At 35.5% G+C, this 12,215-nt stretch overlaps 1 protein-coding gene across 1 annotated transcript in view; it reads right to left on the reverse strand.

The window, feature by feature from the left end:
- Positions 1-2,066: 2,066 nt before the first annotated feature.
- The window catches only part of LOC138694383 (uncharacterized), a 226,229-nt gene continuing 216,080 nt past the window's right edge, over positions 2,067-12,215 (reverse strand). The window contains exon 7 of the mRNA XM_069818069.1: positions 2,067-2,362. Within this exon, the coding sequence (XP_069674170.1) occupies positions 2,274-2,362 (89 nt within the window). The 3' untranslated portion in view covers positions 2,067-2,273. The remainder of the gene's footprint in view (positions 2,363-12,215) is intronic.

Genomic DNA, 12,215 nt, shown 5'->3' on the forward strand with positions numbered 1-12,215 from the left:
TATGTCCTCCTCTCTCCCCATTAATTAATTAATTCATTCATTCATCCATTCAGGTATTGCAGTTAGGTATCGTCAGAAGCAACAGATCATGAAACTACAATCATTATAGCTTGAGAGTTTTTTGGTAACGACCGCTAGATGGCAGTACTGCTGCACCATGCAATTCCATCATGTCTTAAACGTGACGATATAAGAAGCAGACTCTATAGCACACGCATTTGAGAATCTTCACTAGAATAATGAGATGCTCCTGCCTACAGAAATTCTTCGTGGTATAGCGGTCAGAATTCCTGATTACAAACAATGAGATTCTGGGTTCCATGCTCGTCCTGAGCAAGGAAAATTGTCCTTAACGAGACTATTGAATACTTTCACTCTTTATATGTACACATGTAGCTTCTACTCGTAAATGTCACCGGCATTATCACCTTCAACTCATTCAGACGCTAGACAACCATAGCAGTTGATAAAGCATCGTAAAATAACCAATTAAAATACAAACCTTAAGTCGATCTTTACAATTATTATAATTATTATAAATATATACGTTATTCTATCTGAAGTACTTTAGCTGCAGGTTGTCTGCTTTCCACAACCATGTTATTGCAGTTGACTTTTGAAATTTGCAATTCCTTTGCAAATCGAAAAGCTTATTTAGTATAACTAAACTACTACTAATAATATGACCATGAATAACTATCACTACAATACCCTGCAAAAATAACATTTTTAAACAACTACATGAAATTCACAATCAAAATGTTAATATAAAACGTCTTTTAAAATATCAACAGGTGCATAGCGCTATGCATTACATAGAACTACTTGTGGGTGCGATCACCTCTCGACAGGCGTACAGTTTTACTATCTGCATATATTTACGTAGATGGGTTTACAAGTTTGACAAGGAGAATACAGGGAGAACGGAAGGAATACGTACAAGGAGAAAGAATGGAGAACAAGGGGAATACAAGATGAACAAATAGAATAAAAGGGGAACACATTTATGTATTAGATTTGTCTTGTACACTCGAGTGAATTGATAGTCGGAAGATGAAAACAATAAATTCTCTTCCTTCCCCGAGCACAAGAACAACCAGTAAGATATTTGGCAGCAAACTTTTAGTCAAGTGTAGGAAGGAGGGAAGTTAGCGGTGGAATTCAATTCCTACTGGCTAATTTTTTCTGGATAATGAATGAATATTTTATACGGAGAAACAAAAAATACAACATAAATTAGCCTATATTACAACGTCGATTCCAAAATAAAAGAGTACATTTTTATTTAAAACTAAGTGACTCTTAAAATAGAAGCATGATGTATAATATAACGCAATGAAGTCCGCCACTGCGCTGGATTGAACTCGACAAACTGAACGCCTTGCTTGCAACAGTCACTCGTATATTGGGGAGGGGGTAGCATCTGAAGAGTACAAAGGAACAACCTGATGATAAGTCACGTTTTACAGATTCTATTGTCTTTTGGTTACCATATTTCAAATTTCTGTGGATTAATGAGGTTATTATTCTGTACAGTTAAACTACATATATCTACACTACCTAAGCTATTCCATGACATTTAAAACAGAAAATAGATAATTTTGGACTTGTGTTTTTCCCCTGTGCTCTTCATTTGTTTATTTCGTCGGACCTTACGCGCACTCAAGTGTACTAATGGTTAACATTTTAAAAAGTACAGGCAGTAAACTTAATGCATTCCGTTGCAATTTTTACATTGCTCAGTGTGAAAAAGAGACACTAATCACATTACAGTATTGCAAACCATGCTATAATATGGTAGCGAACGGGGGTGATGGCTGGTGAATGTTCCTTATAGTTGTCTAGTGCTAGCTGAAGTCAGCAACACTGCTTCGCTGGCTCTGTTTTGGTGGCTGTATTGCGGACTTCTTCCCAGAATACTTCGACACAACCTAATACTCAGCCTTTTGAGAGATTTTACTTCATAATCCTAATATTGTTTACAGTTTTTCACATGGGAATAATTTATGATTATAATTAAATTTGTAAAGGACTCTGAAGAGGTACATAAAATAATACATTGCATATTTAAAAAAATCTGCATTTATTACATAAATATACAAGTTAGTTTCGCATGCAGTCCGTAACCTCATATTCAGCAATGCGATATTGAGGATCTGACGTTTTAAATGCACTTCATCACTTGAGAAGCGTCCTTAAGTACACATTTGAAGTTCATACACACTTATATGAATGGGAGTACATAGCAACTGAGTTTTATTACGACGCGTCCTTTATAGAAGTCCTTCTATGGCATGGATGACTCCGTTTGTTGCGGGAATATTTTGGGTCACGACGTTTGCAGAATTCGCCTTCACTTGACCTGAAACAGCAAACAGAATATTTAACCTGAATTCGATGGATATAAGTGTACTAAGGAATGGGTGAGTAGTATCGATATTATTTTTATTATGAAAAATAAAAAGAATCTACCTGACAACCGAAGAAGGAAAGAAAGTCTAAAACCATTTGAAGCAGATAATTCTTGGTTGGTTTTTCGCGTGCTGGACCCAGGACAGGTCCTTATATTTAGAAATGTTTTGGCCTATTGTGCGCCTTATACAGAGTGATTCACGGAGATTTACCGTCACTTACGGAGCTTATTTCCGAAGACATTCACAGCAAAAAAGTCATATAAACATGTGTCCTAATCTCAATATTTTCGAAGATACACTAATTTGAAATTGTTTGTAAAATACCATTATTCTTTAGTTTTAAGGGTAAAAGAATATTACAGATAAAGAATGAACTACTTAGGAGTATCATTTCTTTAATTAGCTAGTATTCTGAAGCTAAAAATGTGTTGTAAATTCCATAGTTGCTTCGTATAGATTTTTTTCCCCCGATTTTTAACTTCAAAATTACATTTTCTTACATATTTATCAAACAATTGTTACAAATCACGCCACTTTGTAAATTCTTCAAGACTGTACATTAGGATGCATAATAGAACTGTAAAGTATCAAGTTCGTAAAGTCGTATGATTTGTAACAATTTTTGTGATAAGTAGGCCTACTCGTACATAAGAATGATGCAATTTTTAGTTAAAAATTGAAAAAAACAAAATCTGTACAAAGCAATTAACAACATATTTTTAGCTTCAGAACACTAGCCGATTAAAGAAATGATACTTCTGAATTGCTCATTCTCTATTTGTAATATTTTTTTTTACCCTTAAAACTAAAGAAAACAGGTATTTTACTAACAACTTCAAATTAGTGTAACTCTGAAAATATTGAGATTGGGACACATGTTTATATGACATTTCTTGCTCACAATGTATTTAGAAAATAATAAGCTCCTCGTGAATCACTCTGTATATGCGATGATTGTCTAAGTTCGACAGGTGGCCTGGGTGGCATTCGTGAATCCGACACTGACAGGTGGGACATTCTGTCTCAGCCCCTGATGGAGGCAGGTCCCATCCGCAGAGCAAGTGGCTTGATAAGTCCCAGGGCCCGATGCCTCAAGCCAAAGATTTTGCATTTGTTGGTGATAATTCTAAATTGTATTTAATTTTTTTTTTATAATAGTTGGATACGAAATAATAATTTGTACCTCGAGTCCTGAATTTGCAAGACTTGCTTGGTCACCGCAAATACTAGTATAGGTATTTAAAATGTAAAATGTAATATCAACTGACTGAATTGTTTCTTCACACCAGTGTCCAATTAAATAAAAAAACAAGCAAATAAATAAATAAATAAGTAAATAAGTAAGTAAGTAAGTAAGTAAGTAAATAAATAAATAAATGTACATTTGTACGTCGAGCATAATAAAATTATGTTTACTTTATATGGTGCGTTTACACGGTGTCAGCTATTGGCCAGCCAGTTTGACAGCAGCTGGATTTCCAACTAGCCAGCAGCTACTAAATAGACAGACTGGCCATTGATGTTCACACGGTGGCAGCTATTGGATAAATAGTAGACTAGCTCAACTGACCTAGATCTGTTGTTTACTGTTTGTTATATTCAGGAGTAGGCCTAAATATATTCCATAATTGTTCGGAGTTCGGCTTTTCTGATAATTACAACAATAAATTATAAAACAAATAATTCACAAGAAAGAAAAAAAGAAAAATTCGATTGTTCTGCATATGTGTACTGCTCGCCAGCAACTTACAGGTGTGTTGTCAACTGTTTAAACGTGACAGTACCTGGACTGTGATGAGGTGGGAGTGAAAACAAAAATGTTTAAATTCACTGGCCTGTCCAGCTGGAATCCAGCTACTGAACACCTCAACTGGATCGCCAACTGGCACAGTGTAAATGGGGCTTTCTAGTAGCTATTTGAGATTGCAACCAAACTTTCTAACCGTTGTTACTATTTCAATGGCCCCAATTGCTCTAACTGCAATATTTAGCAACGTTAAGGGCTTCCGTCAGGAATAAACACTCTAATTTTTGGAAAGAATGGTAGGACGAAGTTGCAACAAAAAAAGACATCCGCGGCCAGGTTACTTTCCTGATGGTTTCTCACCAAGAGGAAATAGATGTCTGTTTGAAACGGATTCTTTGATATTTGTGGTATAGGAACACATTATACCCGAGTATTTCGGCTTCATTCGCCGTTCTCATTTCAGCATCGCTTTGTGAGAGTCATAAACTACTGCCAATTGCTAATTGCTAATTCGAACACCATCTCGCTCTGGTAGTAGCCACTTGTAATCATTTCTGTAAAACTTAAACTGTTACTTTGCTTAATTATATTTGAGGGGGTCAGAAGCAAAGGGGTATAAATGCACTTAAGTTATCTGTGAGAAAATGTGGTTGAAAGTACTTAAGATTTCGTAAATTCAGTGAAAATTTTTATTTCAATTTTAGTGTGTGATGTGGTTAAAAGATGAATCCCTTTGCCACTAAAATTTTAAAAGTTTTAGCTTGCCCTGGATGCACTTAACTCACGTTTTTAGAAATGTCACTTGTACCCCTTTGCTTCTGACCCCCCCCCCCTCACTTGTCTTTGCAATTCTAATTCCTGAACGAATGGTTTGCGTTTACTGAAATTAGTTATAGTTTGTGGATGAGAGCGGAACAGAAACGTGTAGAGTGTTTCTACCCGATGAATTATTTTACGTTTCATTGAGTTTTACAGAAGCTGTCATGCACAAATGACGTTTCCGTTAATAATGTAAATAGCAGCAGTTCCGCCTCGTTGCATCACATGAATATTACAGTGAGTGGCACCATTTCAAGCGATTACTTACTGAGATTGCACGCATCGCGAAATAAGTGTTGTAAATCATTTTATATAGGCCAAAATGAAAGTACACTTTATAATCCTGACGTAATTAATTTACTGATGTTGCACTAAAATAAACAATGGAAGTGTTTTATACTTAGTATTTATACATTAATTTTATGTTGAAGAGTGACTTGTCGGCAAACACTTTGATAATTTCTTGCATACTACATCTTTTTTTTACTAAGGAGCAGTATTCTCTTAACACCTGGTGTAGAAAAGATATCAAGTTTATTTTCTGGTTATTAGGTTGAGAATATATCCTGTTAATTACTTCTCTTGTAGAACTTACTTCGTACAACCCTTGATGATACAGTCTGCACTAATGTTCTCTTCGGTTTAGACCATATGTTCGACGAATTCCCTAGCCGGAACGTATTAACGATAATAGTACACTGAATACTCCAGATTAGCTCTTACCGTACACACGTCAAACGAAATTCGAAGTGCCGAGTTTGTGGGAAACAATGGTACCTGAAGTAACTATTACAGAAATAGCTAACGACTACATTTTCATGGCCAATAAAATTCAAATGGAGCTCGCTGCAGGTGGCGAAGTGTTAATAGTGCTCGTATTCGTCGAGATGTACTGTTCTGCCAGAACAATTCGAAACGAAGATAGCAAGTTGCGCATGCGCACGAGACAGGAAATATTTTGAGCAGAAAATATATATATATATATATATGTATGTATGTATGTATGTATGTATATTTCTGGAAATGATAGGGTGTATTATTTGTCCTTGAGAAGATAACGATGTTATGAAGGCATGTGAAATGACAGCGAGAGAAACAAGAGTGCACCGACTAACCATTCTCAATTACATCTCGCTTAGATGGCCACTAGGATGGAAGATAAGCGCTTACATCTTTGTTGACCAGAAAGAGAAAGAATAGAGATAGAAAGATGTAACACGTTTCACGTGTTAATCACAACTAAGTTCCTTCATCATGTTACGAATAATATTATCGATTATGTTGAACCGTGCATAATTTACTGTGCACATAAATACGAGTAGTTGCGTCTGTGGTTCACGTGTTAGCATGCTAGTCTTCCATCCAGTCAGCCAGGGTTTAAATCCCGATCAAGTGATGATGGAATTTTTGATGGACAAAACAGAAGTTGCAGAGGGTTTTTCTCGGGATACTACTGTTTTCTCTATCATTTCATCAACACGCTCCACCTCCCCTCATTTCATCTATCAACTGCAATAAAAATAGGGATGAAGTCTTGGGAGTAGTATGGGTTCCCGAAACTGATAGAAAGGGCTTGGGGCTCCGAGTCCGAGGGTTTATCAGGCACTCGTAAGTGGACGGGACCTGGCTCTATCAGGGGCTGAGGCAGAATGTCTCATCTGTCAGCGTCAGATTCACTAATGCCACCAGGTCACCTGTCGGACTTAGATAATAATCGCATATAAAGGGCGCACAATGGGCCAAAGCGTGCGGACCCATCTCGGGTCGAGCCCTCGTAAAGCCAGCCAGCACACAAATAAAATAAACATTTATTTTTTACTCTGGATTGCAAACAAAAGACATCCTTTATAATGTTAGGAGTTAGATATTTGATTTAATTTATACATTGCACTGTTTAAGTATAGATAATAGATATTACGGTATATGTCGTCATTAGAGACCGGCACAACATGATACAATTTTTTTTAAATAAGAAATTCATTTTCGCAAAATATGAAATTATGAAATACATATTTCAGTGTTAAAATATATTCATTCCTAAGCAGTTTTAAGTATGTTTACATCTCTATTTACAAATAATCCTTTAAATATTAATAGTTTGTCTTCAACATGCTACCAAATAAAATAAAATAAATCTGCATAATTATACAGTTTTTCATCATCATCAAATCCTTACCTGAATGCAAGAACTAGGTAGGTAACTTAATTCTTTACACTGAAAAGAACAAATAGCATATTAGTATTACGATAGAAGGTTGGGAAGTGCTTTTTACAAAATGGAGGAAACGTTTGAAAAACGAGCAGAGCGAGTTTTTCAGTTTCCGAGATTGTGTAATTCATGAAAAATGATTTCCCTAGCAACAAGTTTCTATGTGGAAATTCTAACTTTCAAGGCCTAACAACAATAGCTGTAAATACAACAAAACCCCGATCGTGAAAAAAAGTTCTTAAATTGGCTGGCCTCAACACAGTACCTTTTATATATTTTCTTGTAAAAGATTAAATTTAATATTCTGTCATTTAATACCTGTTTTGCACGGTGAAAAACCCATGAAATTGCAAAAGGAGGATAAATTAAGTAGACAGCAAAATGTATGGTTGCAACCTATTTAAAACATTAATTTACACATGTATCATAAGCAGACACGGCAATACTGAAAACACTTCGATGGCTGAGAGCCAGACTGTTCTAAGTCCAACTTTTTATAAGAAAGAAATCTGTGTTTCATTGTGTTCCAGTTCTTGTCTGCATATATGAATCGAACAAAATTGTAAATATTCCTCTCCATAAGGTTGCTATGAAGTTATTCCAAATTGTTTCATAAAGTTTTGAATGCCAGGAACTTAAAATAACTCTCCTGAAAAAAAAAATAGTAAAATGGACTTGGAACAGTGTGGTTCTGAGCCATCGACTTTTCACGGGATTAAAAAAAAATGTGCTTATTTTATTTTGGCTTCTCGAATTCAATGACTCTAAAGGGCAATTTGGAGATACCATTCGGAGATCCCGGAATGCTAGTGAAATGAGTAGCTTGGGATTTTCAAGTGTTTCCTAGAAGACATCTCTGTTGTCTTCTTACAATGTTTGGAAGCTCCGTTGAGTGGTAGTTAGCTATATAAATATTTATGATATTTTGAATCTTAAAGATCGATTAACAGAGGTGCATCTATGTAAGTAAAGTATGACTTAACGGGCCAGCACCTATTATTTTACACGTAAATAACTATATGGTATTTTGTTTTATTTATACTACAGTAACCGATTATGACTCTTTTCCTATCATAGTAACTGATTAAGACGAATGATTCTCAATTATTATCATATTTACAAATTCTCAATAAGTTCTGTTCCAACAATATGCAAAATATAATTATTAATTTATTTTTTCTTAAGATATAGCCTGCGATTCAAAATACCATAAAACGTTGTGCAGTACACGGCCGTTATAATAACTCAACATGCTCACATGGATAACTAAACTCGCTGTCACTCGTTTAGTTAAATTCCATGCTCGCATGTTGAGTTCTACATAACGGTCTTGTATCGTAAGTAACTATAACGAAAGGGGAAAACGTGAAAAATATGAAGAGTTTTATGAAATAAGCAAATTTACCGAAATAGTATGAAATATGACAATTTTTGTCGTTAATGCATACGACGCATTGTGAATCGTTAAAATCCTTGTTTCCATATCGCTAGCAGGAATGGTTTAGAATATGAAATTCCATATTTTGCCTGCCACTAGTCATTAGTTTTGCACAAACTCACATAAGACAATGAGTTGAGGAAGGCACGAACATATTCTGGTACAATTTTAGTGTTTCTCTTTTCATTTTCCTATCCAAGATCCTTTCAGCAGTCTCATATCCTGCTTAAAATCATATTACTCTGTATATGTTTTTAGTCTTTATATTTAGACATATTATCGCATTCAAAATACTGAAAAGCGAAACATTTCCTATTCGCTTATTTTATAAAATAATGTTCAGTTAATCGGAGCTTTGTTAATTGTGTTAATACTAACAAATAAAGTTTATCAATATTATGAAATTTAAATACCAACTTCTAGACATCACTTTCTGACTTTCTGCCCTGATAAAATGACCAGATGAAAATAGTATTACTGAAAGCAAAGTAAAACCCGTATTTATCTACTACATACTGTATTCTAAGTTACATCCTCCAAAGATTGATTCTAGATAATTTTGTGAAGTCTGAGTTGTAATTTAACTGACAGTTTATCAGCAGTAATCTCACTAGAGGTTTTGATTTATCTAGAGAAAATCAAAATTGGAGTGGGATTTAATTGACTATTACACAATTAGAAGAAAGTATATAAAGATTAGAAGAAATAAAGTACTCTAATACAATTAAATATTAATTGACTTACTAAAATTCTATTTCACTTATGTTAGCTTTACTTATGTTAGTTTGAACAGAGCCGCCATTTTCAGTTGACTATCCATGCGGAAAACAAATGACGATCTCAAAGCATGTTTTATAGTACCATAAAGAATTTGCAGTTTGAAATGTTGGCAAACAAAGAAACAAATGCTAGGGAAGTGCTAAAAAACAAATGCTAGGGAAGTGATAAAAATAAAAAAAATGTTAGGAAAGTGATAAAATTGTAGCGATGAACAGCCATGATTGGTTAAAACACATCCTTTCGTACTGTTTTAATTGTCAAAAGTAGTATGACGTAGTAAAAGTGTAATAAGCAACAGGAAAATCGGGGTTTGATCCTTGACGAATCTTATGAAACTTGTAGTGGAGAAATTGGATGTATGGTAGAATTACCTGTTTACTTCAAGTTCTATACTTTTCGTTTCACTAATTACAACTATCGTTATCTTTCCGATATGAAATTATGAGTATTTCCATTTGTCTTCACTCAAGTCAGATACGATGAAACCCTACTATGATCCAGAGGTGTAGTAAGTGTACAATTACGGTATGACAGAGGTAACGAGAGTTCTTATCTCCATTTTGATTTTGTCTCCTTGCGTATATATTTGTTCCCCCTATTCATAAAGTTGTTTTAGTTACAATCGCGTGGAAATTAGACACAGTTGACATTCACACAGGCTCTTTTAATGCGTTAATTCTTTGTGCTTCGACACTGCAGTTATGAAACCCGTGGAAGTGCGAATTAATGAAAAACTTGCTTTCTCCAGTTTACATGAAACCTACAATGATTCCATTATATTCAAATGCACTCTTGTTGCCCGCGGCCCGCGTTGTGACAGACGCATGGGATTATAATGGGTCAGAAATGAAAGGAGTGTGTGTTCATCTACTCTTCTCTGTCTCGAGACACGGTGAAAGGTCGACCTCATACAGGCGCAACTTTCGCCTTTCATTTCAACGTTCTCAAGTACAGACACACGGCCTCCTGAGATCATCTTGATTTTTAATTACGGATAGACCCAATATCCTCGATTCAGCTTTTGTAAGTGTGTGGTTTGTGCGTTGTTTGACGTTTCCCTCTGTGTCGAGGATGTTTGGTATATTTCATTCCTTTCTCTTAAAATTTATAAAATTACTTACCAGAGATCCACTCACTCGTCTTGCAGAATCATAAATTATTCCGTAAGAAGCTACAGGTCAAGCACAGAGATTTATTAAATCAAATACCTTTATGAAATATTTAGTGCTGATGTTTTGAAGCGTGAGAAGTCTGCGAAACTCAGATCTTAAAACTGTAGTATTTTTAGTCTCGCTGTGAAATACGTTAGATGTTACTTTAGGTATCTCCCCATGTGATCGGAGGTTCGCGATTGAAGGCGATAAATACTTAAAAACTATAGTACGGTATTCTCAACAATGTTTCCTCCGGAAGGTAAGTAAAATTGGAGGTGCCTTTATGTAGATCTACGATTGCAAGGATTCCAGAAACAATTAATGCAAGTTTCTGACCCTTGCCAAAGTCAGATTCCTTTACTTATTATAACCTTGTCTTAAAGGAGGTTTTAAAAACAATTTTACGAATATGTATAGGCTATTTATATGAAGCAATTTTTATATGTGCTTAATTTAACAATGCCTCTCCGTGTATATAATTATAAGGCGAAGATTGATGATCATAAGGAGAATGACCGCGATATGGATGATAATATAATGATAAAGATAATGAGAAATGAAGATGACAACGACGAAAAGGATGATAAAAATGATGACGCTGAGGATGATGACAATGATAATGACGATAACGAGATGATGGCAACAATGACAAGGATAATGACATCGACGACAATCAGGATGGAGACAATGATCACGAAGACGATTATGAAGCTGATGACAATGAATGACGTTAAAGTTGGCGACAACGACGACTATGAGGATGATTACATTGATAATAAAGACGATGATGAGACTGATGACAGCGATGGAGATAAGGTTGATAACAACGACTATGAGGATGATGACAATGATGAGGATGATGACCATTGACAACGACGACGAAGAGGATGATGATGATAACAACGATGACAAGTATGATAACAATGACGATGAGGATGACAACGACAATAATGATAACGATAGTAATAAGAATGGTGACAACGACGACAGCGAGTATGATGGCAACGATGACAAAGATGATGACAACGACAAGGATGATAACGATGACGATGACAACTATAACAAAGACGTTAAGGATGATAACAATGACGGTGATAATGACGAATGATGGGAACGATGACGACAATGATGATAATGATGACAAAGATGACAGAGAGGATGACGACGACGATGATAATGACGACACAGTGGATGATGACAACGATGACGACAATGATGATAACGATGACAAAGTTGACAGAGAGGGTGATAACGATAACGATGATAATGACGACAGAGAAGATGATAACAACGATGACGACAATGATGATAACGATGACGATCACAAAGATCACAGAGAGGATGATAACGATGATGATTAAAATGACTACAGAGAGGATGATAATAACGATGACGACAATGATGATAACGATGACGATGACAAAGATTACAGAGAGGATAATAACGATGACGATGATAATGACGACACAGTGAATGATGACGATGACGACAATGATGATAACGATGACGATGACAAAGATTACAGAGAGGATAATAACGATGACGATGATAATGACGACAGAGAGGATGATAACAATGTTGACGACAATGATGATAACGATGACGATGGCAGAGGGGATAATAACGATGACAAGGATGATGACGACGATGATGA

The sequence above is a fragment of the Periplaneta americana genome, chromosome 2 (assembly GCF_040183065.1).
Source record: "Periplaneta americana isolate PAMFEO1 chromosome 2, P.americana_PAMFEO1_priV1, whole genome shotgun sequence".
Classification (NCBI taxonomy): domain Eukaryota; kingdom Metazoa; phylum Arthropoda; class Insecta; order Blattodea; family Blattidae; genus Periplaneta; species Periplaneta americana.